General features: G+C 42.9%; 1 protein-coding gene across 1 annotated transcript in view; it reads left to right on the forward strand.

Annotated features, from left to right (window-relative positions):
• The window catches only part of ARHGEF33 (Rho guanine nucleotide exchange factor 33), a 148,735-nt gene extending 128,224 nt beyond the window's left edge, over positions 1 to 20,511 (forward strand). The window contains exons 15-16 of the mRNA XM_040429584.1: positions 1,609 to 1,742; positions 20,382 to 20,511. Of these exons, the coding sequence (XP_040285518.1) occupies positions 1,609 to 1,742; positions 20,382 to 20,511 (264 nt within the window). The remainder of the gene's footprint in view (positions 1 to 1,608; positions 1,743 to 20,381) is intronic.
• The last annotated feature ends 6,892 nt before the right edge of the window (positions 20,512 to 27,403 follow it).

Here is a 27,403-nt window from a genome sequence, read left to right on the forward strand (position 1 = left end):
TGAGCTGCAATACTATTCACTGCCCATAGACTCGAGTTTTGCTGTATTTTCAAAACCGTTTTAATTGGAGCGCCTGAATACTAAAGAAAGCCAATGCAAAAATGAATTTTAAATAATATACCAGAAATTCCTCCCATAAACTTCTCCTTTAATCATATTTTGTTTTATATTACAATTAGAAATTTTAACAGTCTTCTCTGTGTGTCCCTGTAGCTCAAGTGTGCCCCTCTCTCTGCTTCTCCCTGGAGTTCAGCTATGCCGCTCTTCCTCCTCACTGTCCTGTGTCTGACTATTAGACAGCTGACTGCAGCAGGAGCCTCCCCTCTATGCCCTGATTGCAGCAGGAGCCTCCCCTCTATGCCCTGACTGCAACAGGAAAATTACTTTTGTAAAGAGCTTAAAGGGATTCTGTCACCTCGTTTTAGCCTATAGATTTGCTGACATGCACGGCTTGATCGCCGCTAGCATGGCCGCAATATACCTGTCCCATAGGGCTGTGTGCTTTTATTGTGTTTAAAAAATGATTTTATAGATATTTAAATGAGCCTGGTAAGGAGCCCAAGGGGCTGTACTAACCTTCTTGGAGCCCAGCCAGCCCCCCTGTGAAGGAGCCCAGCACCGCCTGCGTCCTCCGAATCTCCAGCTTGCTTGCAAAGTTAGATCGCCCTAATCTCGTGATGCGCGAGCTCGCACATGCGCAGTTCCTTCCCTGAGACTGATGCCAGCACAGGGAAGGAACACTTTTCCGACACTGCGCATGTGCGAGCTCGCGCATCGCGAGATTACGGCGATCTGACTGTGAGCAAGGAGGAGATTCGGAGGACGCAGGCGGAGCTGGGCTCCTTCATAGGGGGTGTGGCTGGGCACCAAGAAGGTTAGTACAGCCCCTTGGGCTCCTTACCAGGCTCATTTACATATCTATAAAATCATTTTTTACACTCAATAAAAGCACACAGCGCTATGGGACAGGTATATTGCGGACATGCTAGCGGCGATCTAGCCGTGCATGTCCGCAACTCTATAGGCTAAAACGAGGCGACAGAATCCCTTTAAAATGATGATCAAAAGTGTGAGATTTCTTTTCTCTTTTCAATCTACTTATTAGGTAAAACAAAATCAGACTCTTTAATTCTCACACAATAAATGAATGCAGTATAATCGAATGGCTGCACATATTCATGTAGCTCATCAATAGAAATCATTTTCACCTTATTTGGCTGTCATTCAATATATTAATGTTGGGTGAGAAAATTACTCCCATCATTTCTAATACTAGAGATAAATGCAGTAAGACGTGGCCATCCTGGATCGCTGCCATGCATCCTCCCAATTTTAAACATTATATTTCACTGTCATTTTTCTAATGTTTTTTTTCTTCTTCTGTTCAGGAAGCTGTCCAGTTACATACTATCATGGTAAATTCCCCTGGACAACTGGACCCATAAAGATATATGTATATATTTAATCCCCTCTGTCATTCCATTGTACAGCCAATTCTGATCTTTCCTTTTGCTTATTATTATATTACCATTTATGTATTCGCAGTTTATATGCTCTGTCTGTATCCCATCACTTCTTTTCATCCAGTTAATATCTTTGAAACTATAGGATATCCACATGGATGGAAATGCAAGATTCTACCATAAGGATGAAACGGAGCAAACATCTTTCAGTGATCATCATCCCAGATCAGATCATAAGGGAGGTTTCCGAAGCTCGTTCCGCAAACTATTTAAAAAGAAGTGAGTACAGCCAAGGCAGTGTGAAATATGAAGAATGTCCAGAATTAATGCAGTTTACTAAATATTACCTGAGGAGTAAAAAATGCAATCACTGTTTTAGACAGAACAGTTCTGAGTAACCATATATTTAAAGGGGTTGTGCAGCAATATGTATATATATATATATATCCTCAGGATAGGTCATCAATATTGGATTGGTGGGGGTCCAACACCCAGCACCCCCACCAATCAGCTGTTTGGAGAGGAGGCGGCACTCCATGTGAGCGGTGCTTTCAGTTCATTACACTACGCATCCTCTCCTCTGGAGCAGCGACAGTGTAATTTCAAGTACTAGCTCCATTCAAGTGAATGGAGCAAGCACTTGTCATTATACTGCACTGCTGAAATTTTCAAAGGGCGGTGTAATGTAGAGGAAGCAGCGCCTACATGGAGCGCCGCCTCCTCTACAAACAGCTGAGTGTCGGACACCCACTGATCTGATATTGATGTCTTTATCAATATACACTCACCTAAAGAATTATTAGGAACACACACCTGTTCTATTTCTCATTAATGCAATTATCTAGTCAACCAATCACATGGCAGTTGCTTCAATGCATTTAGGGATGTGGTCCTGGTCAAGACAATCTCCTGAACTCCAAACTGAATGTCAGAATGGGAAAGAAAGGTGATTTAAGCACTTTTGAGCGTGGCATGGTTGTTGGTGCCAGACGGGCCGGTCTGAGTATTTCACAATCTGCTCAGTTACTGGGATTTTCACGCACAACCATTTCTAGGGTTTACAAAGAATGGTGTGAAAAGGGAAAAACATCCAGTATGCGGCAGTCCTGTGGGCAAAAATGCCTTGTGGCTGCTTGAGGTCAGAGGAGAATGGGCCGACTGATTCAAGCTGATAGAAGAGCAACGTTGACTGAAATAACCACTCGTTACAACCGAGGTATGCAGCAAAGCATTTGTGAAGCCACAACATGCACAACCTTGAGGCGGATGGGCTACAACAGCAGAAGACCCCACCGGGTACCACTCATCTCCACTACAAATAGGAAAAAGAGGCTACAATTTGCACGAGCTCACCAAAATTGGACTGTTGAAGACTGGAAAAATGTTGCCTGGTCTGATGAGTCTCGATTTCTGTTGAGACATTCAAATGGTAGAGTCCGAATTTGGCGTAAACAGAATAAGAACATGTATCCATCCTCTGATGGCTACTTCCAGCAGGATAATGCACCATGTCACAAAGCTCGAATCATTTCAAATTGGTTTCTTGAACATGACAATGAGTTCACTGTACTAAAATGGCCCCCACAGTCACCAGATCGCAACCCAATAGAGCATCTTTGGGATGTGGTGGAACGGGAGCTTCGTGCCCTGGATGTGCATCCCTCAAATCTCCATCAACTGCAAGATGCTATCCTATCAATATGGGCCAACATTTCGAAAGAATGCTATCAGCACCTTGTTGAATCAATGCCAAGTAGAATTAAGGCAGTTCTGAAGGCAAAAGGGGGTCCAACACCGTATTAGTATGGTGTTCCTAATAATTCTTTAGGTGAGTGTATATTGCTGTACAACCCCTTTAAGCTACATAACACAAAAGACTAGGTACACAAATAATGTGGCTAAATGCTTAGGACGAAGCATGCCACATTTTTACTTAATAGTCACCCAGTAAAAGAAATAAAAAAAAAGAAATACAAAATTCTGTAGTCTGCAACAAAACATAAAACACTGCACTTCTATCACAGTAATAATTCTCCCACAAGGATAATACATGCGTGGTAACACATCAGGAAAATTGTTCATTTTGTGAAGTATCAACCTACGTATGCATCCTTCCCGATGAAGGTTCCAATATGAAAACCAGCTTCTTTAGTGCACTACCAGTGAGTGCTTACTGGGAAATAAAACAGAATAAATCAAATTTTATTGTAACTGCATAGAAATGTATATGACATCAGTTCATTTGAAAATATTAATTGTTTATTTTTTTAGAATGTAAATTATACAATCTCTTAAAAAAAACTGTGTAGGTAGAGAAGATATGGCACCAATTTAAATACAAAAAGCAATAAACTGAATCTTTTTGCCTAGCTATGACTATGCCAACATAAAACAATGCACAAAATATTTCGGGACTTTTTCATATTTTGTTATGTTGTGGCCTTATGCTAAAATAAAAAAAATAAAAAATAAATTCCCCATTAATCTGCACTCAATACCCCATAATGAGAAAGTAAAAATAGAATTTTTTGCAAATTTATTAACAAGGAAAAATTTCACATGAATATAAGTATTGAGACCCTTTGCTATGACACTTGAAATTTAACTCTGGGGGTCTCCCATGCTTGATCTTTGAGATGTTTCTATACCGTGATTGGAGTCCACCTGTGGTAAATTCAGTTGATTGTACATGATTTGGAAACACACAGCCCTGTCTACATAAGGATCATAGATGACAATGCATATCTGAGCAAAAACGAAGCCAGACTGTGAGTATGTGGAAGCACAGACCTGGAAATGGGTTTCCCAAAAATATCCGCTGCACTGAAAGCTCCAAGAGCACAGTGGCCTCCATAATTCTTTTTTTATTTTTTTTTTATTTTTTTTACAAACATCTTTATTTAAGATTTTAAGCAGAGAATATGACAGTGTAAACTAGTAATGTAATGTAAGAACAATTCTGTCTATCAGAGTATAACCACGAGGAGAGAAAATTTATGGGCACTAACAGTGCATAATGTTCCGTCACACTATTTGGCCAATCAAAAATGGTCCATTATGGCCAACTAAGGAAGAATAATGAAAAGAAGCATGGATAACCAACAAATGTGATGAACAGGACAAGTAGAAAAAAGACAAACTGGGGGGGGGGGGCTTTTGTCAGATGGCAGGCACCATGAGTGGTATTTGGTCAATTGTAAGTTACAGTTCGCAGTGTTCCATCATATAGTTACATAGTTGTTAAGGTTGGAGAAAGACAAAAGTCCATCAAGTCCAACATGTAATCCTGCTATATTGATTCACGGAACAAATCCCTGGTTGAATGTCCATCTTCATTTTAAAAAGGGGTTGGGCCAAAGGGAAAGGGTGTGTAGAACAAGATTTCTATAAATTGTCATAAGCCTCAATGTTATATTGAATTAAAAAGTCATCTAAGCCTTTTTGAAGCCATCTACTGTATTTGTTGTATCTCCTGTGGCAGGCTATTCCAGAGATTTACAGCCCTTACTGTAAAGAATGGTTGTCGCCTCTTATGACTGAATCTTTTTTTCTCCAGGCGTAGGGATTGGCCCCTTGTTTTTTGAGAGGGTTTAACACAAAATAGCTTCCCTTGAATTTGTTTGTACGGTCCGTTTATATATTTGTCTTTTTTCAAGACTAAGCAAATTCAGTTTGTTTAATCTTTGCTCATAGCTGAGATCTTCCAGGCCCTTTATGAGTTTAGTTGCTCTCCTTTGCACTTTTTCTAACTCCAGGGCATCCTTTTTATGGACTGGTGCCAAGAACTGAACCGCGTATTCCATGTGAGGTTGTACCAATGATTTGTATAGTGGCAATATTACATCCCTGTCCCTCGAGTCCATAACTCTTTTAATACAAGACAAAATTCTGTTGGCCTTAGAGGCAGCTGACTGGCATTGCATGCCGTTATTTAATCTATGATCTACTAATACACACAGATCCTTCTCAACCAATGACTCTCCCAGTTTTACTCCCACTACGACATATGCTGCATGCAGATTATTAGCCCCCAAGTGCATAATTTTACATTTATCTATATTGAACCTCATTTGCCAAGTGGAGGCCCAAACAGTAGGTTTGTCCAAGTCAGCTTGTAACTTACTAATATCTTACTTAGACTACCGTACTACAAAGTTTGGTGTCATCTGCAAAAATAGAAACAGTACTATTAATACCATCCTTTATGTCATTAATGAATAAGTTAAATAATAGCGGACCCAGCACAGAACCTTGGGGTACACCACTTGTAACCGGGACCATTCAGTGTAAGAATCATTGACCACAACTCTTTGGATACGATCATGAAGTCAATTTTCAATCCAATTACAAATTATATTTTCTAAACCAATAGACCTCAATTTATCCATTAGTCGTCTGTACGGGACAGTATCAAACGCTTTTGCAAAGTCCAAAAAAACAATATCGACAGCCTTCCCTCTGTCCAGGTGCTTCTCCTCACCACCTCATAGAAACAAATCAGGTTAGTTCAACAGCTTCTGTTCTTAGTAAAACCATGTTGGCTATCATATTATTAACAGTTACATAATCCTGTATGTAGTCACGTAGCTAATTATTTTTTTCCTACTTATGGCTCATATGGCTCAGTCAATGAACTAATAGCAAAACAGTATTGAGGTAGTAGAAATTAAAGTGGGTATAAAGCATTATTTATAGGCCATTATCCTATCATTAACACTATTCAATCATATCAGGGTGGTGGTGGACAAGCCACAGGGGGATCTCCTGTGGGGTGGCAGGCTCAAGGTAGGCACTCACCAGCATGTATAGGTAGATTATTAAATACACAGCAGAGGTGAAGAAGGGACTATTCCACCGAAGGTGCCCATATTTTTAAAAATTGATTATGACGGTCTGCTAAAATGGAGGTCTATTTTTTGTTGACCGTATAAATATCTAGTCTACACTTCCCTTCAGAGAAGTTGAGAGAGGGTTTTTTTCCAGACCGCTGCAATAGTTTGTTTGATGGCCAAGAAAAATAAACCTTTTAATTGTTGGGAGACCAGGGGGATTCTTGGGATTCTCTTGTTAAGTAATGCCTCCCATGGGTCCTTTCGGATATTATAATTCGTTAATGAGGTTATAGACTCTGATCCAAAGTCTTTTTACCTGAGGGCAAGCCCACCAGATAATCAGTACGACACCTTCAGATTGACAGCCCCATAAATAGTTGGGAGAGTAGCCCGATACTGCATGGGCTATTCTAGATGGAACTAAATACCAGTGGAATAATACTGGTGAAGTGAATGTAGCCAAACCATTGAGGGAAAGTAAGTGATAAATCCTAGTGAGTCCTTTGGCTGTCCAAAGTCTAAACAATCCTGGGGAATCCTGTCCTGGGGGAAATAATGTTTTTTTTAAAAGTGGTAGAAGAGTTCCAAATTTTGAGAGAATGTTTAAGGATGGGATTAGTAATAGTGGGTCGAGAGACGGGTGGACTCCATGGCACAGAGTCAATAGACAGGGGAGCAGTCTCCAAGGCTTCAAGAGAAAGCCAAAGTGGGGCATCTCTGACAGAGTGAGGCATGGATAATTGAGCTATTTGAGCTGCTTGGTAATATTTTTGATAATTCGGTCCCCCGAGACTTCCCTTGAGTCTATGGGGTCATTTATAAAGACTGGTGATTTAGACACTGTTCTTAGTCCTCCTGCGCTGACGGCGGATATGCCTAACTTATGTAGAGGTGCAGGCCTATACAAACTTTGGAGCTTGGTGCTGCCGGCTGTGCGACATACTTTAAACTACGCCAGCTCCATTGCTGGCATAGTTTAACCTCCTCAGGACCGCCGTACGCAGGATTGCATCTTTGCGGCGGCCCTGCTCTTCTGGGTGGACGCGCCGGTGCGTCCTCTCGCGAGACGCGAGATTTCCTGTGAATGCGCGCACACAGGCGCGTGCGTTCACAGGATCGGAAGGTAAGCGAGTGGATCTCCAGCCTGCCAGCGGCGATCGTTCGCTGGCAGGCTGGAGATGTGATTTTTTTAACCCCTAACAGGTATATTAGACGCTGTTTTGATAACAGCGTCTAATATACCTGCTACCTGGTCCTCTGGTGGTCCCCTTTGTTTGGATCGACCACCAGAGGACACAGGTAGCTCAGTAATATGTTGCACCAAGCACCACTACACTACACCCCCCCTGTCACTTATTAACCCCTTATTCACCCTTGATCACCCTTGATCACCCCTGATCACCCCATATAGACTCCCTGATCACCCCCCTGTCATTGATTACCCCCCTGTCAAGCTCCATTCAGATGTCCGCATGATTTTTACAGATCCACTGATAGATGGATAGGATCCGCAAAACGCATACGGACGTCTGAATGGAGCCTTACAGGGGCGTGATCAATGACTGTGGTGATCACCCCATATAGACTCCCTGATCACCCCCCTGTCATTGATTACCCCCCTGTCATTGATCACCCCCCTGTAAAGCTCCATTCAGATGTCCGCATGATTTTTACGGATCCACTGATAGATGGATCGGATCCGCAAAACGCATACAGACGTCTGAATGGAGCATTACAGGGGCGTGATCAATGACTGTGGGGATCACCCCATATAGACTCCCTGATCACCCCCTTGTCATTGATTACCCCCCTGTCATTGATCACCCCCCTGTAAAGCTCCATTCAGACGTCCGCATGATTTTTACGGATCCACTGATAGATGAATCGGATCCGCAAAACGCATGCGGACAACTGAATGGAGCCTTACAGGGGCGTGATCAATGACTGTGGTGATCACCCCATATAGACTCCCTGATCACCCCCCTGTCATTGATTACCCCCCCTGTCATTGATCACCCCCCTGTCAGGCTGCATTCAGATGTCCGTATGATTTTTACGGATCCACGGATACATGGATCGGATCCGCAAAACACATACGGACATCTGAATGGAGCCTTACAGGGGGGTGATCAATGACAGGGGGGTGATCACCCCATATAGACTCCCTGATCACCCCCCTGTCATTGATCACCCCCCTGTCATTGATCACACCCCTGTAAGGCTCCATTCAGACATTTTTTTGGCCCAAGTTAGCGGATTTTTTTTATTTTTTTATTACAAAGTCTCATATTCCACTAACTTGTGTCAAAAAATAAAATCTCACATGAACTCACCATACCCCTCACGGAATCCAAATGCGTAAAATTTTTTAGAAATTTATATTCCAGACTTCTTCTCACGCTTTAGGGCCCCTAGAATGCCAGGGCAGTATAAATACCCCACATGTGACCCCAAAAGACAACTTTTCCCATTTTTTTATACAAAGTTGGCATTTGACCAAGATATTTATCTCACCCAGCATGAGTATATGTAAAATGACACCCCAAAACACATTCCCCAACTTCTCCTGAATACGGAGATACCACATGTGTGACACTTTTTTGCAGCCTAGGTGGGCAAAGGGGCCCAAATTCCAAAGAGCACCTTTCGGATTTCACCGGCCATTTATTACAGAATTTGATTTCAAACTCCTTACCACACATTTGGGCCCCTAGAATGCCAGGGCAGTATAACTACCCCACAAGTGACCCCATTTTGGAAAGAAGACACCCCAAGGTATTCCGTGAGGGGCATATTGAGTTCATGTGAGATTTTATTTTTTGTCACAAGTTAGTGGAATATGAGACTTTGTAAGAAAAAAAAATAATAATTCCGCTAACTTGTGACAAAAAATAAAATCTCACATGAACTCACCATACCCCTCACGGAATCCAAATGCGTAAAAATTTTTAGACATTTATATTCCAGACTTCTTCTCACGCTTTAGGGCCCCTAGAATGCCAGGGCAGTATAAATACCCCACATGTGACCCCAAAAGACAACTTTTCCCATTTTTTTATACAAAGTTGGCATTTGACCAAGATATTTATCTCACCCAGCATCGGTATATGTAAAATGACACCCCAAAACACATTCCCCAACTTCTCCTGAATACGGAGATACCACATGTGTGACACTTTTTTGCAGCCTAGGTGGGCAAAGGGGCCCAAATTCCAAAGAGCACCTTTCGGATTTCACCGGCCATTTATTACAGAATTTGATTTCAAACTCCTTACCACACATTTGGGCCCCTAGAATGCCAGGGCAGTATAACTACCCCACAAGTGACCCCATTTTGGAAAGAAGACACCCCAAGGTATTCGCTGATGGGAATAGTGAGTTCATGGAAGTTTTTATTTTTTGTCACAAGTTAGTGGAATATGAGACTTTGTAAGAAAAAAAAAAAAAAAAAAATCATCATTTTCCGCTAACTTGTGACAAAAAATAAAAAGTTCTATGAACTCACTATGCCCATCAGCAAATACCTTAGGGTGTCTACTTTCCGAAATGGGGTCATTTGTGGGGTGTTTGTACTGTCTGGCCATTGTAGAACCTCAGGAAACATGACAAGTGCTCAGAAAGTCAGAGCTGCTTCAAAAAGCGGAAATTCACATTTTTGTACCATAGTTTGTAAACGCTATAACTTTTACCCAAACCATTTATATATGGATCTCGTTTTTTTTTGCAAAATTTTACAACTGAAAGTGAAAAATGTCATTTTTTTGCAAAAAAATCGTTAAATTTCAATTAATAACAAAAAAAGTAAAAATGTCATCAGCAATGAAATACCACCAAATGAAAGCTCTATTAGTGAGAAGAAAAGGAGGTAAAATTCATTTGGGTGGTAAGTTGCATGACCGAGCAATAAACGGTGAAAGTAGTGTAGGTCAGAAGTGTAAAAAGTGGCCTGGTCTTTCAGGGTGTTTAAGCTCTGGGGGCTGAGGTGGTTAAGACTGTTTTCCACGCTATAAACTGGCATGGAAAATGATGAATGAGACGGGCCGTCTTCGATCAAGGGCATCTTTATTAGGTTTGGGGATCATTGATATAGCTGCCTGGAGAGATTCTTGGTGAACTGGAGTACCCTTTTGCATTGCATTAAAGCAGTTTGCTAGGTAAGGACTAAGAATAAAGGAGAATATTTTATAATATAATGCAGAAAAGCCATCGAGGCCTGGGCGTTTCAGAATCTTAAGGGAAGCAATCACCAGTTCTACCACTATTGGAGTGATTTCAGAACATAAGAGCGATACTAGAAAGTCTGGTATGGGAGGTAGACTGCAAATGAGTAGAGATCTGTTCAGAAGAACGGCCCTGTGGTTGTGAATAGAGGTGGAGTAGGAAGTTTTGAAATCTTATTTTTTCGAGATTAGTGGTTATTGTGCCTTGATTAGTGCGGAGCTTCTAAAAGAGCCTGGAAGATAGGGTTGATCGAAGTACATGTAGCCTTGAAAATTCAGAGAAGCTTTGCACGATGCTTACAATAGTTGCTCCCAGGTATGGAAATGAAGCTTCAGCAACACATCCCTGGACAGGGGAAGGAAGAGGGGGGATTTTGTTTTTTGAGCAGTTAGGGCTCTATGTACTCTGTCCATTTCTAAATGTTCAGGTGAAATATTTGGACAAAGTTCCTGAAAGAAAGCTGTAACTGAGACTGGTTGTCTCCTCTGATTTTCCAAATAATCTGATTTGTTGTGGAGGAGCCAGATGTCATCCTGCAGTTGTGGGAGATGGGGAAACAACTCTTATTGTCTGAACACTGTTTGTGTAAATTAAGTTAAATATCTGGACTGACATTCTGCTATTTGGCCACAAGATGCCGCTACAGACTGCATATTTTCCAGAGTTACAAAGCCTGGAGAGGAAGAGATAAAGCAGCCATCTTGTGGAGAGCTTAAAAGAGGATCCAGGAGCTGTGTGTGAAGAGGATCCATTGACATCCAGGTATGGGAGCACTCTTCGGTCACCAGAACTACTGTACAGCCCAGTGAAGCTGAGTGTGTCTAAGGCCCTGATCCTGTCCAGAGGAACAAGGATTGCTTCTAGGAAAGCTGATGAGGGCTGAGGAGCAAAGCAACATACACTGCGGTACTGCATGCTTGTTGGAGAAGCTTTTGTTTGGTTCACAGCCACCAGCGGAGGCAGAGCAGACCCGGGTCGGTAAGAATGATCGTGCACGCACCTCATCACAGTGTTGGCGCCTTGAATCCTAGAGACTGAGACCAGGTCTGTAGTTAGTTAGATAGTATTTCTGTTTGTGTCACAAGTGTTGCTGGCTGTTCATCGCAAGGAATCCACAATTTAACCACTTCCCATCTGGGCCCTTTGCCCCCTTCCTGACCAGGCCAAATTTAGCAAAACTGACATATCTCACTTTATGTGGTAATAACTTTGGAACACCTTTATTTATCCAAGTCATTCAGAGATTGTTTTCTAGTGACACATTGTACTTCATGATAGTCATAAATTTGAGTCAAAATATTTCACCTTTTATTTATGAAAAAATCCCAAATTTACCTAAAAATTTGAAAAATTCGCAATTTTCTAAATTTCAATTTCTCTGCTTTTAAAACAGAAAGTGATACCTCATAAAATATTTATTATTTAACATTCCCCATATGTCTACTTTATGTTGGCATCATTTTGGAAATGTCATTTTATTTTTTTAGGACGTTAGAAGGCTTAGAAGTTTAGAAGCAATTCTTCAAATTTTTAAGAAAATTGCCAAAACCCACTTTATAAGGACCAGTTCAGGTCTGAAGTCACTTTGTGGGGCCTACATAGTGGATACCCCCATAAATGACCCCATTGTAGAAACTACACCCCTCAAGGTATTCAAAACCGATTTTACAAACTTTGTTAACCCTTTAGGCGTTCCACAAGAATTAAAGGAAAATGGAGATCAAATTTTAAAATTTCACTTTTTTGGCAGATTTTCCATTTTAATCAATTTTTTTCTTTAACACATCGATGGTTAACAGCCAAACAAAACTCAATATTTATTACCCAGATTCTGCGGTTTACAGAAACACCCCACATGTGGTCGTAAACTGCTGTATGGGCACACGGCAGGGTGCAGAAGATAAGGAACTCCACATGGTTTTTAGATGCCATGTCCCATTTGAAGCCCCCTGATGCACCCTTACAGTAGAAACTCCCAAGAAGTGACCCCATTTTGGAAACTAGGGGATAAGGTGCCAGTTTTATTAGTACTATTTTTGGGTACATATGATTTTTTGATCATTCATTATAACACTTTATGGGGCAAGGTGACCAAAAAATTGGTTGTTTTAGCACAGTTTCTATTTATTTATTTTTACAGCGTTCACCTGAGGGGTTCAGTCAAGTGACATTTTTATAGAGCAGATTGTTACGGACGTGGCGATACCTAATATGTATACTTTTTCTCATTTATTAAAGTTTTACAAAATAATAGCATTTTTGAAACCAAAAAATTATGTTTTAATGTGTCCATGTTCTGAGAGCTATAGTTTTTTTATTTTTTGAGAGATTTTCTTATGTAGGGGCACATTTTTTGCGGGGTGAGGTGACGGTTTTATTGGTACTATTTTGTGGGACATACGCGTTTTTGATCACTTTTTTTTTTACGGTGTTCACCCGAGGGGTTAGGTCATGTGATATTTTTATAGAGATGGTTTTTACGGACGCGGCAATACCTAATATGTATACTTTTTTTTATTTGTTTCACTTTAACACAATAATAGCATTTTTGAAACCCAAAAAATGATGTTTTAGTGTCTCCATGTTCTAAGAGCTATAGTTTTTTTATTTTTGAGAGATTTTCTTATGTAGGGGCTCATTTTTTGCGGGATGAGGTGACGGTTTTATTGGTACCATTTTGTGGGACATACGCGTTTTTGATCACTTGGTGTTGCACCTTTTGTGATGCAAGGTGACAAAAATTGCTTGTTTTGACACAGTTTTTTTTATTTATTTTTTACGGTGTTCACCCGAGGGGTTAGGTCATGTGATATTTTTATAGAGCTGGTTTTTACGGATGCGGCAATACTAAATATGTCTATTTTATTTTATTTTTTCTATTTAAAAATTTTTTTTTATTCCTTACTTGGGATTTTTTTTTTTTTACATGTGAAACTTTTTTTTATTTTATTTTTTCAACCCTTTATTTTATTTTTATTTTATTTTACACTTTTCGTCCCCCATAAGGTCATACAAGACCTCTGGGGGACATTTACTTCACTTTTTTTTTTTTTTTTACACTGTTGATTTCTCCTGTAACTGGGGCTGACATAGTAGCCCCAGTTACAGGACAAATGCACCCCTAGAGAGGCTGTACAGCAGCAATCCAGCGCTGTACAGCCTCACAGCAGGGCTGATCGAGGTCTCTGAGAGACCTCACACAGCTCCTGCACACTCCGGTCACGGCGGTCACATGACCGCCGGGCCGGAACAGGAAGCGCATGGCGCTTCCTGCTCTGCAGACACAGCGCTCGGTGAGCGCTGTGTCTGCAGCGATCGTGAAGGCAGGGACACCTGGGCACTGTCCTTGCCTTGTCTTAGGGTTGCCCTGCTGTCACTGACAGCGGGCAACCCGATCAGCAGCTGCACGATTAGCGTGCAGCTGCTATTTCTGACAGGACGTTTTAAAACGTGCTGTCAGAAATAGACGTCCACCCATAGGACGTTTATATCCTATGGGCGGACGTGAGGCGGTTAAAGTGACATTTCACCCTGGAGAGCTGATAAATTTCCCAACAAACTCAAGTCAGGCTGGTGTTTTTGCTACAAGACCAGTTATGGGAGGGGGAATTCTGTAGAGCATTGTAAGTTTGTAAGCTGTTGTGCTGCACCGCAGGCCAGCCCGTACCACCAGGTAAGGCGTGGCTGTTTAATTATGCCCGCCAGTAGGTAAATTACCACACTTTCCTCCGGCATCCATCGGAGGGCACCGCGCTGTGCAGCACAAGGGTCTCAGCCTTCGGACTGGGTGTATGTAAATTTATTGTGTGTTCCCAGCATTTGTGGTTGAGCTCATTACCACGTTTAAGTAAAATACTGTTTTGGCAAAAGCTGGTGTTGGGGTTGCCTCGTTTGCGACTTCGCTGTATCCTGGGGAGCCCATATCGGTACACGGCTTACAGTTGTTAGATTTCTTTTTCATGTGACTCTACTACTGTGGTAGCATTATCCACTTGATCTTTGAGTGCCAACATGCATTGTCCAATATTCCGGATTTCTCTGGTAAGCAGGGCCTGCGTTAGGGGGGGGGGGCAAACTGGGCAATTACCCAGGGCTCCCATCGTCTAAGGGGCCCCCTGCTTCAGTGCTGCTGCTCAGCTAAACGTCCGAGGAAGCAAACCGGCGAACAGCTGAACAGCTGCACTTTACAATGTAGTGTAATGTCCCCTCCCTCACATGTAAGAGAAATCATTACCCTAGTGCTGACAGGACCTGCCATAATGTCAAATGCAGAAGGCGGAGCTCATCAGAAAAGAGGGGATGAAAGACCTGCGATGACCTCACCATCATGTAACCAGAACAGGAGGCGGAGCTCAGCAGTGCAGTAAAGTAATGAAGATGAAGAACAGCCGTGCATGTGAAGAAGTATGGATTCAATGTAAGTGCCAGGGAAATGGTGGGAGTTGTAGTCCTCTCCTCTTATACCTCCTGTTATGTAATATCATAGTACATTACAATAGGAGGTATGAGGAGAGGACTACAACTCCCAGCATGTCCAGCTCGTTATGTAATATCAGAGTACATTACAAGAGAAGGTATAAGAGGAGAGGACTACAACTCTCAGCATGTCCAGGCCATTATTATATAATATCAGGGTACATTACAACACCCTGGATATGCTGGGAGTTGTATACCTCATCCTATAATGTACTCTGATATTACATAATAACTGCTTGGACAAGCTGGGAGTTGTAGTCTTCTCTTATACCTCCCCCTGTAATGTGCTCTGATATTAAATAATAATGGCTTAGACATGCTGGGAGTTATAGTCCTCTCCTGTTATACCTCTTGCAGTAATGTGCTCTGAATTAGGGCCGGGATGGTGGATAGGGGAGGGTAGTCATCCTCCTAGGGCGCCACTTCGCTACCAATAAAGGGGGGCGCACTCATGGCTGTCCAACTTCACAAGCCTCAGGCCCCTAGGCCTCAAGCCTGTGAGGCATTAGAACAGAGGAAGAACCACAATGTCACTGCAACCTCCTGCTCTGGGTCTCACATGATGATGTCATCACGTGATACCCGGAGCAGGAGTGGTGATGTCATTGGAACTGCATGCATCAGGACGCAGCAACACAAGCAACAGATAAAACTGTGGTCTGCATCGCAGATAGCGTCGGGAGGGAGGCGGGTTTATACAGTATATATATTTTTTATACTAAATGTTCACACTGCTGGGGGCACCAGGGAAGGGGGAAGGAGATCATTATATATACCGGGCACTACTGGGGAGGAATGGAGAAGCATTATATACATACTGGCACCACGGTGGAACATTATATATATATATATATATTGGCACTATGGGGGGGAAGCAATATATATTGGAACTAGTGGGGGGCACTACAGGGGGACATTAGAGCCACTGGGAGCATTATGGTCATATTATTATTTATTACTACTAGAGTACTGTAGGGGCGTTATTTTTATTTGACGCAATATGGAGGGCATTGCTACTAATGGGGGCTATTTTGGGGAGTATTATCACTATTGGGGGCACCATTACTAATGAGCGCAGTCTGGGTGTATAGTATAGTGTTGTAGGCACAGTATTGGCACAGTATTGGGGGTAGCTTCAAGAGGTTCTCAGGGTTTTTTCATATTGATGACCTGCCAGATAACTAGACCCCAGACACATTTCCGTAGTCCCCTAGTACCTCTCCCGATTATCGAGGTACCGCTTGACCGAATAGCTATGGATCTCATAGGCTCAGTACCGAAGTCCGCCAAAGCGCATCAACACATCTTAGTCATCCTAGACTACGCCACTCGGTACCCGGAGGCGGTACCACTGCGACCTTAGCCAAGCTCATAGCTAAGGAGTTAATGGAGATGTTTTCCCGAGTAGGACTACCTAAAGAGGCGTGGGTACAACAACCCACTCCACATAAAAGTATCATTGAGTACGTTACCGAGATGCAAGATCGGATAGAGACAGTGTTGTCTCTTGTTAGGGAGCATATGGTGGCAGCTCAGCGAGCCCAGAGTCGGGTCTATAATCGGTCAGACTCGGGTCCGGATCTTTAACCCGGGTGATCGGGTTTTGGTTCTGGTGCCGACCGTGGACAGTAAGTTCCTGGCTAGGTGGCAGGGGCCCTACGAGGTACTCGAGAAAATTAGAGATGTAAACTACAAGGTACACCAGCCAGGGCGGCGAAAGCTGGAGCATGTTTACCATGTGAATTTACTCAAACCATGGAAAGATAGGGAAACCTGTACTCAAGACAGCCCGCAGCCGGGTTTTCTAGGAGAAGAGGTTCTGGCCCCTCTGTCTGATGCAAGAGATGCGGCTGCCACAGTAAAAATTGCTGACAGCCTCTCCTCTAAACAGACTCAGGAGGCCAGGGTGTTCGTAAGTCGGAACACGGATGTGTTCTCGGACGTCCTTGGATGCACTTCCATAATCCAGCATGACATTGTCACTGATCCTCATGTAAAAGTCCAGTTAAAATCATACTGGGTACCGAAGCTCGGCGACAAGCCATCTTGGAGGAGGTGCAGCTAATGTTGCAGCTAGATGTCATTGAGTAGTCAAAAAGTGTATGGGCCAGTCCTATAGTATTTATACCCAAGCCGGACGGGACGTTCCGGTTCTGTAACGACTTTCGTAAACTTAACGATATCTCCAAGTTCGATGCGTATCCAATGCCCCGGGTAGACGAGCTGATTGAGAGGTTAGGACAAGTCCGGTATTTTTCAGTTTTGGATCTCACCAAAGGGTACTGGCAGGTACCCTTAACGGAGGCTGCCAAAGAAAAAAGGGCCTTCATTACACCGGAGGGGCTATACCAGTATAAGGTGTTACCCTTTGGTCTGCATGGTGCCCCTGCCACTTTCCAAAGGCTAATGGACATTGTGCTGCGACCACATCGTCGGTATGCTTCGGCTTACCTGGACGATATTGTCTTCCACAGTACCGACTGGGAAAGTCACCTGCCCAAAGTGCAGGCTGTAGTAAACTCTCTTCGAAAAGCTGGACTAACCGCTAACCCAAAAAAATGCACGATAGGGTTAGAAGAGACAAAATACCTGGGGTATGTAATTTGCCGCAGAGTGATCAAACCCCAAGTAAACAAGATAGAGGCGATAAGAAATTGGCCCTGACCTGTCACCACTAAACAAGTAAATGGTTGACAGAAGAGATCATAGCAGCATATCCAGTGTGACTTTTATTGGGCACCAGAGTGCACACACAAGTACGACGTTTCGGCTACGCAGTAGCCTTTCTCAAGTATATTCCAGGGTGCATTCCAGATGGGCCAGAAGGTCCATTTTGTGCTGATTTACAACTATTTTCTATCACTAAACAAGTAAAGTTATTCCTAGGAACGATAGGCTATTACATGAGATTTATTCCCCACTTTGCTACTGTATCCGCACCCATGACAGGGTTGTTGAAGGGATGCATGTCAGTGATAGTTCACTGGAATGACCGGGCAGAAGAGGCTTTCTCCGCTTTGAAGTCGGCCCTGTGTCCCCGATTTTGGTGACACCCGACTTCAAGCGGGAATTCATAATACAGACAGACTCAGTGCTGTACTGTTTTAAGAAGTCAACGGGAGGAGCATCCTAATGTCTTCCTAAGCCGCAAGCTCATCCCAGCCTAGACCAGGTACAGTATAGTGGAGAGAGAATGCCTGGCTATCAAGTGGGCACTTGAGTCTTTTCCACTATTATTTGTTGGGGAGAACATTCCGCCTGGTGACTGACCATTCCCCTCTCAAGTAGATGAGCCAGGCCAGCACTGCCAGGTGGAGAGGATTACCTCCATCTGACAGTGGAGCTCAGGAGGTCTCTGTGTTGGGATCTAAAGTTTTGTGCCGGACTGGAGGGCTGAGACCCGTGTGCAGGGGGAACAGGCCCCCTAAAGCTTGCTATGGACTACTGGAGGCAGAACTGCCAACAAGGTGACTTGTGCAATATGAACTTTCCATTGTGTGTGAATTAACACCAAAGACTGCAAAGTGACGTGTTGTTTTATGCAACTGCCGCAAGTATGAATAAACACTGAAGTCTGAGTTAAGAACTTGTATTTTCCCTCTGTACTGCGTCCGCTTACCGTATCTAACAGAGTGAAACCCCCACAACGCATACTTTTACACATGCCGGCACTCTTTTACACTTATACTTCAACACATGCCGCCACTCTTTTACACGGATACTTCTACATATGCGGGCACTCTTTTACACCCATACTTCTACACATACTGACACTCTTTTACACGCATAATTCTACATACGCCGGCACTCTTACTCTTTTACACGCATACTTCTATACATGCCGGCAGTATTTTACACGCATACTTCTATACATGCTGGCGCTCTTTTACATGCATGCTTCTACTCATACTGACTCTCTTTTACATGCATACTTCTACATATGCTGACACTCTTTTAGGCCTTCTGCACACGACTGTATCTGTTTTGTTGTATGAACAATCTTTCACATGCTCTGTGGGATGTAACTAGGCTAAGATCACATGTACAATGTGCAGCACATGATCCCAGAAGACCAAGGAGCGCTGGCCCAGTAAGCAATATTTAATAAGTGCCAATTAAAAAGTTGCTACTCTAATCAAGGTTGGAACATGAAATAAAAAAATAAAAAAATCGGATAACCCCTTTAGGGCTGCACCATGATTTTAGCCCGCAATGTGCAACCAAGGATCTCAGCAGCACGCTGGTACATTGCAGTGAGTTAAAGTATAACTGTCATATTATTTTTTTTCCCCATATTTTGATAAAGGTGATTAGTATCACCTTAGTGGCCATCTTCAAATTTTATATTAATTCTTCCTAAACCCTTAAAATCATTCAATTTGTCCTCCATAGCGCCTATTCTCACCTTACCCTAAAACTGCGTTGCTAGGAGAGGTCCGTCTATCTGTTGGCTGCGCTAGAGGATGAGAGAAGCATGAGCAGGCTGCCCTGCTACGTGCGTGCGCGCTCACATCCATTCCCGGAAGTGAGAGCGATGTACAGCCTAGTCCCGCCCGAGATCCGATGGTATATTCAGTGAGATCGTGAAAACTCAAATCCGATGGTATATTCTAACCCCCAGGCGTTCAAAATTCCGTTTTAAGAACTGCAAAAGTAAACCAAGCATCTGTGATAATATCTTGTAGGCAGAGAAACTGCCCAATAATCTTGCAAAAACCTCTGGAAGAGCATGATATTGTGAACAGTGATGGCCAGTTCGCATTGTTTGCCCGCGAACACATGCGGGCTGCCATCTTTTTTCACAAGTCCGGCGCCTGTGCACGAGCCGGTCTGAAATCGAATGCGGTCACCGGGAGCAGGCAGTTCAGAGAACAGCCCGATGAAGGCTGACAGGTTTGAGTCTAATCAGCACTCCTGGTCAGAGTAAGGCTGTTTCCACATGATCTAATTTACATAAAATCGCGGTAAAATGCTGTGTGTTTTGCAGCGATTTTATGAAAATCAGGTCCTGTGGAAACAGCCTACTGACCAGCAGTGCTGATTACACAAAACTTGTCCGTTCCCATGAATCAGCGCTAGTATGGAGCCTTTCCTTCTCATTTAGGATGAATCGCAGGCAGCATGCATTCTACTGTGCATGAGTGTACAGGGAGGGCGGGGCTTATCTGGTTTAGGGCCCACCGAGGATTTCCCCGGCTCCCTGGTGGGCCAGTCCGAGCCGAACCACAACATAACAAAATGTGAAAAAAATGAAAGGGTATGAAGACTTTCCGAAATCTGCTTATATTGTATTATATTACCTCCATATTTTTTTATTTATCTGATTTGAATTTGATGGAATCTGATGAATTATATCAAACTGTATCTCTGCTATGTTCTGAGATTTTAGGTCATCTGGACTAGAAAACAAAGAGAAGATGAGTGAGAAGTCATCCATAGACCAGTCTCCCACCAGACAGGAGATCTTTAGAGTTCACTCTGCTTTGATCAATGAGCTTGACCGAGGTACAGCTGTATAGTAGGAAGGTGTAACTCTATGTAGCAGAAGAGCAAGCTAACCACCCTTTGGGCACCACAACAAGGGCTAGCTGCCATTCAGGAGCCTCACTCATGGAAGCATAGAAGCACATCTTACAGCAAACTTAAGGCTTATCTTAGCTCCAGCCACAACCTTAACCACATGTCCAATTGCCCCTGAACTGTTCCAAATTGTGGTCCTCACAGCAGACTGTTCCTGCATGAGAGCCACATAGTGGTCACAATGGTGAATCAGATATTCCACTGCAATACCCATACAGTACTATAGGTAAAATAGTAGTACCAGCAAAAGTACCCAGAATTAACCGGTACCAGACCTGCTGATATAGCTGGTACCAGAAGAGAGGAGCAGTTGTATTTTTTAAATTTGTCAATTGGTGACATACTTTTTCTGCTGGTGGAAAATAACATAATGGAAAGGTTGGAGCTACTGCTACTAGAAATAAAGATCTCACTACTAAAATAACTAGTACCAGACCTGCCGATATAGCTGGTACCAGAGGTGAGGAACAGTTTTATTATCTAAATGTGTCAATTAGTGATATACTCTTTCTGCTGGTTGATAACATAATGGAAAGGTTGAAGCTTTTAATATATATATACTGTACTTATTATTGTATCACTATACATCCCTAGTCAAAAAGTAATTGCTTTAGGTCTTCATTTAATATACAGAATGTAATATCATTTATCACCATTTTGTTATTGTGTTCCCATACAATTTACATCAAGAAGTGTAAAAAGCCCGTTAAATGGAACCTATTATGTTGAACATGGTGTATGAGCTACAGGCAGCATGTTATAGAGCAGGAGGAGCTGAGCAGGTTGATGTACAGTTTCATGGGAAAATATTCAGTTAAACTTGGATTTAATTCATTTAAATTCCTGTTTATTCTGGGCTTTGAAGTCAAGGAGGCTGACAGTGACTGGCAGTTCATACTATCTATGACTGTGCATACAGAGGTAGCTGTCACTGATAGGACTGCCTCCCTGACTTCAAACAAGAGCCGATCGTCTTTTTATATCGTCAGTCGGAGCTCGTTATGGACAGACATCGGTCTGCATAAAAGCCTACACTTCGCCCCTTAGTGGGTAGGAGGGAAATAATTCCTTGTTCCTATAATTAGGTTATAAGATTTCTAGTTGTATTCTTTTCATGTAGAAGAGGACTGTAATGAAAAAATGCTAAACAATATAGTATTTTTTTTAATAAAAGTTCCTAGGGGTCAGGGTGTATTTGGTTCAGAGCCGTTAAATGTGCCCCTAGCTCTAATTAGTTAAAGAGGACATGTCACCGCTCCTCACATGTCTATTTTACAAAATTATTGTATTCCCCATGTAATAACAATTCTCGAGCATCTTTTCTTACATATTTATGTTGTTCTGTTTCTCAGCTATTGCTATTAGAAGTTTATAAATAATTCTGCAACTGGGTGATACCAGTTGAGGCTGTGCCCCTGTACAGTCTGACAGTGTCCAATCATTGCTACCAGTATCAGATTGTGCAGTGGCACACCCTTTACTGGTAACACCCGGTTGCAAATTCATTAGAGGTGCATATCAGGAGTTCAATTTTGATGACCTATTCTCAGGATAGGTCATCAATATCTGATCAGTGGGGTCCGATTTCCTGCCGATCAGTTGTTTGAACAGGCTTCGGCACTCCAGTGAGCACTGCAGGCTCTTACTGGGCGAGTGATGTCACCATCATGGGTAACATGGACTATTTGAAGCTCAGTCCTATTAAATTGAATTGGCCTGTGCTGCAGTAGTACCAAGCACAGCTGCTATACATTGTGCAACACTGTGCTCGGTAAACCTGTGCTCGAGGCCGCAGTGCTCACTGGAGTGCAGGGACCTCTTAAAACAGTCAGTTGGTGGAGGTGCCGGTTGTGGGACTCCACCGATCAGGAGGATAAGTCATCAATATTGAACTTCCAGAAAATCATTTAACCTCTGTGAAATAATGTTCTGGAGTTACTATAAGGGCTCATGCACACAAACGTATTTTCTTTCCGTGTCTGTTTTTTTTGTGGTCCATATGCAGAACCGATTTCAATGGGTTCGCAAAAAAAGCTGAAGTTACTCCGTGTGCATTACGTTTCCGTATGTCCATATTTCCGTTCCGCCCAAAAATTTAACATGTCCTATTATTGTCCGCATTACGGACAAGGATAGGACTGTTCTTTTAGGGGCCAGCTGTTCTGTTCCGCAAAATACAGAATGCACACGGATGTCATCTGTGTTTTTTGCGGATCTGTTTTTTGCAGACAGCAAAATATATACGGTCATGTGCATAAGCTAATGCTATACAGTATATAATGCCCTGCATTCTGGTAATCACAGGCATATACTTACTTTGCAGAGATTCATTAATACACATATACACAATTACTGGTCACTGCTATGATATTACATCCATTAGTCACCACTATAGGCAAAGTAGATAAAGTATTGTTACCAGAGGAGCTAGGTGACCTCTCTTGACTTCTTGTACAAGTATGTGCTAATATAAAGCTGATGTAAGTCGGCAGAAGGATGATAGCAGTATATTATGAGAATGTAATCCTCTCTAATGACTATAGAAGGTGAATATTACAGTGAAGCAAACACTTCTCGACTGGCATTTTGTCGTTAGATAGGAATTAGACCGGGAGGGGGGGGGGGGGGGAATAAAGTGGAAGATGGTTAACGACAAGTGACGTCTCTCACACATCAAGGACTATGAAGAGTTCCTTACAAAGGATGGTGGCTGGGGTGAAAATTGTGAAGATTTGGCCTATAATATAACAAATCAAAACAACAAGAAATGTTCACAATGTAATGTCCATCTTACTATGTCTCTTAATAAAAGAATACCAGAACCGAGTTATCCAGCATTAGAAAAAAGGGCCCTGCTTTACCTTTTTCCCAGCAAATAATGGCCAGAGGGTAGAGAGAGGCGCTCATAGGGTGAGTATGTTCGATAAGTGGATAATCCACAATAAAAATGTAGTTTGCTCACCTATTCGGGTTGCACCTAATTGGGTGCAACCACAGTGGAGGCTAAATGTAGATGGTTCACAGTTGGTGCAACCCGGGTTTGTCCGAACACCTTGGGCGGGAGCCACCCCACCACTCGGGTGAGACAGTAGAAATGAAAGGACGCTTGACTTTCTCAGTCGAACGTATGGAAGTAGGAGGCGCACTTTCACAACTGGGTATTTCGCAATTTTCAGGTTTATTGGTAGACAACACTTTTCGGGGTACTCCTGACCCCTTTATCAAGTCTTGTCTTGGTCAGCGGTGCGAGCGGCACGGCTGGTGTTTCAGCAGCACGTGGAGAATGCTGACATACCCATATGTCAGCGTTCTCCACGTGCTGCTGAAACACCAGCCGTGCCGCTCGCACCCCAAAAATAAAGCATAAACCTGGACAAGTCATTAAAGGGTTTTTGCCATGATAGGGGATAACTATTAGATCAGTGGGGTCCAACTGCTGGATCCCCACCAATCACAAGAACTGGGTGCTGTACCCTGAAATGAAGGGAGTGACTGGTTGAGCATGTGACATGCTGTGCTATTTATTCCCTATGGGACTGCCTGAAATAGCTGAGCATTGTACTCAGCTATCTCCGGCAGTCCCATAGAGTAGCATAGCATATGCTTGACCAGTCACTCAATTCATTTCAAGGTATGGGGGCCCCTGATCTTAAGATTGATGGATGTCTCAGTCATAAGACCCTCACCAGTCCAGTACTTATCCCCTGTAGATTTACTATGCATGGCCCCATGACAGAGTAGGGAGGGTGGCGGCAGTGACAATAGTGGCCCCATAATAGAGTGGGAAGGGCGGCACCAGCAGTGGCAGTAAAGCTGTGCTCACATCACTGTTTATTTTTCTGTTCCTCTGATCCATCAGAAGAACAGAAAACTAAAAAAACGACGCCTGTATTTTGAGCATCCATAAAGCCTCTTTCAGACGGTCAGTATTTGATCGGTAATTGTAATCCAAAACCAGGAGTGGCTCCAAAGAAGAGATAAAATGTAATAGAAATATTTGCATCTCTTCTGTGTTTTGGACCCACTAGTTGTGTATAAAATTCCTGGGCGTTTATGTCCTCCTCCTCCTCCAGTTCATCCTCCTCAGGGCTTTGGCTTCCGTGAAATGGAGGTGCCACATCTTCTGTACCCTTGCCAATCAAATTTGTCAGCATCCCCTCCAGGACGTGAAGGATTGGAATGACATCATTCATCCCGTAGTTCTGCCGACTGACAAATAAAGTAGCCTCCTCAAAGGGCCTGAGCAAGCGGCACATGTCACACATGAACTGCCACTGGATAACATAGAGTTACACTGGGGAGTAGATCTATCCATCTGCTGCATTAAAGGGGTTGTCCCACTTCAGCAAATGGCATTTATCATGTAGACAATACAAGGCACTTACTAATGTGATACTCCATATTGCCTCCTTTGCTGGCTGGATTCATTTTCCATCACATTATACACTGCTCGTTTCCATGGTTAAGACTAGGGATGCGCGAATCGACTTCAGATGCCTCATCTGAAGTCGATTCGCATAAAACTTTGTTGTAATACTGTACGGAGCAGGAGCTTCGTACAGTATTAAAATGTATTGGCTCCGATGAGCCGAAGTTATTACTTCGCGAAGTATCACAAGACTTTGTGAATGAATTATTACTGTAAAAAACCTTGATATTGAACTTAGGTTCGGTTCCAAGGTACCACTTGGAACAAAACCCGAGTTCAGTATCAAGGTTTTTTACAGTAACAATTAATTCCCAAATTTATTACACAAAGTCTCAGGTTATCAGAGCCAATACATTCTAATACTGTACGGAGCTCCCGCTACGTATAGTATTGCAACAAAGTTTTAGGCTATCGACTTCAGATGAAGCATCCGAATTTGATTCGCTAATCCCTAGTTACAACCACCTTTCAATCCAGCATTGGTGGCCATGCTTGCACACTATAGGAAAAAACTCTGGCCTATGGGCAATCCTATGCTCCCAGCCACCAGAGAGGCCAGTGCTTTTTTTCTATAGTGTGCAAGCACAGCCACCAATGCTGGATTGCAGGGTGGTGGTAATCATGGAAACGAGAAGTGTGTAATGTGATGGAAAAATGAGTCTAGCCAGCAGAGGAACCAATATAGACAATCACAATACATTAGTAAGTGCCTTGTATTAACTTTCTCTACATGATAAATGCCACTTGCTGAAGTGAGAGAACCCCTTTAACGACTTCTCGACATCTGCCGTCAAATGTGACCACGGCATCTGAGAGTGCTAAAACCAGAAGTGCGCATTTCCGGTTCATGAAGGAGATTGGAGAAAGAGCCCTGTTGTAATAATGAGCTGAAGCCTGTACTAGGCTTCCAGGCTCATTATTAGTATATACCAGTTCAGGCCACCAGGTGGTAGCACTGAACTGTGATATAGTGATTTCAGTACAGAATAATGGACCATTTTACATTATTCTGTAGAAGTTGCAATCTGATGAGAGTTGTGGTCCACTTGGGAACCTAACAAAAGGTAAAATAAGTTTTTAAAAATAAAAAAAATTCTAATCTCTCCCCCCTTTCCCCAAAATATAAATTAATGAACAATAAAAAAAAAAAAACATCATGGGCATTGTCGCATGCGAACAACAGCTTCCTTCTGCTGATGTTGTCGAGCCCTGACTGCTGGAGAGTGGATGCGGGCCAATGGGAAATTCAGCAGTTGATGCATCAGGCTGTAACACCAAATGAGTGGCATGGTTTTCCTACGTCATTATAGTGACGCTGTATGTGTTGACGCAGGGCCGTCGTGCCAAAGTTAGCACCCTGGCCATGCCTCACCTTCTGCCCGCACATCCTGCATACCGCCACGCTAACATCTCCCAGTGACTTGGTGAAAAATTACCACACTGGCGAGTATGGCATTTTTTCTCCACCACTGCGTGATGCCTGCCTGCCAGTGATTTTACAGTCCTGATCAAAAGTTTAAGACCACTTGAAAAATGGCTAAAAATCATATTTTACATTGTTGGATTTTAACAAGGTTCCAAGTAGAGCTTCAACATGCAACAAGAAGAAATGAGAGTGGGACAAAACATTTTTTGAGCATTCAATTAATTGAAAATAACGATTAAACTGATACAGGCTGTTTTTCAGCTGATCAAAATTTTAGGACCGCATGCCTTTAAAAGGCCAAATCTTTGCAAAGATGTGGATTCATTGTCATTTTCTGTCAGGTAGTCACACGTTGTGATGGCAAAGGCAAAAAAAATCTCCCTTTTTGAACGTGGTCGGGTTGTTGAACTGCATAAGCAGGGTCTCTCACAGCGCGCCATCGCTGCTGAGGTGGGACGCAGTAAGACAGTCATTTGGAATTTCTTAAATGATCCTGAGGGTTATGAAACAAAAAAGTCAAGTGGAAGACCCAAAAAAATTTCACCAGCACTGAGCCGGAGGATCCAATTGGCTGTCCGTCAAGACACTGGGCGATCCTCGACCCAAATTAAGGCCCTTACTGGTGCTGACTGCAGCCCCATAACCATCAGACGGCATCTGAGACTGAAGGGCTTCAAAAACAAAAAACGTCTTTAAAGACCTTGTCTCCTTGAAGGCCAGAGAACTGCTCGTTTGGACTTTGCAAGAGAGCACCAAACATGGGACATTCAAAGGTGGAAGAAAGTTTTATTCTCTGATGAGAAAAAATGTAACCTTGATGGTCCTGATGGTTTCCAACGTTACTGGCATGACAAGCATATCCCACCTGAGATGTTTTCTATACGCCACAGTGGAGGGGCGCCATAATGGTCTGGGGTGCTTTTTCCTTCAGTGGAACAATGGAGCTTCAGGAAGTGCAGGGGTGTCAAACGGCCGC

Source organism: Bufo bufo, chromosome 4 (genome assembly GCF_905171765.1).
Source record: "Bufo bufo chromosome 4, aBufBuf1.1, whole genome shotgun sequence".
Classification (NCBI taxonomy): domain Eukaryota; kingdom Metazoa; phylum Chordata; class Amphibia; order Anura; family Bufonidae; genus Bufo; species Bufo bufo.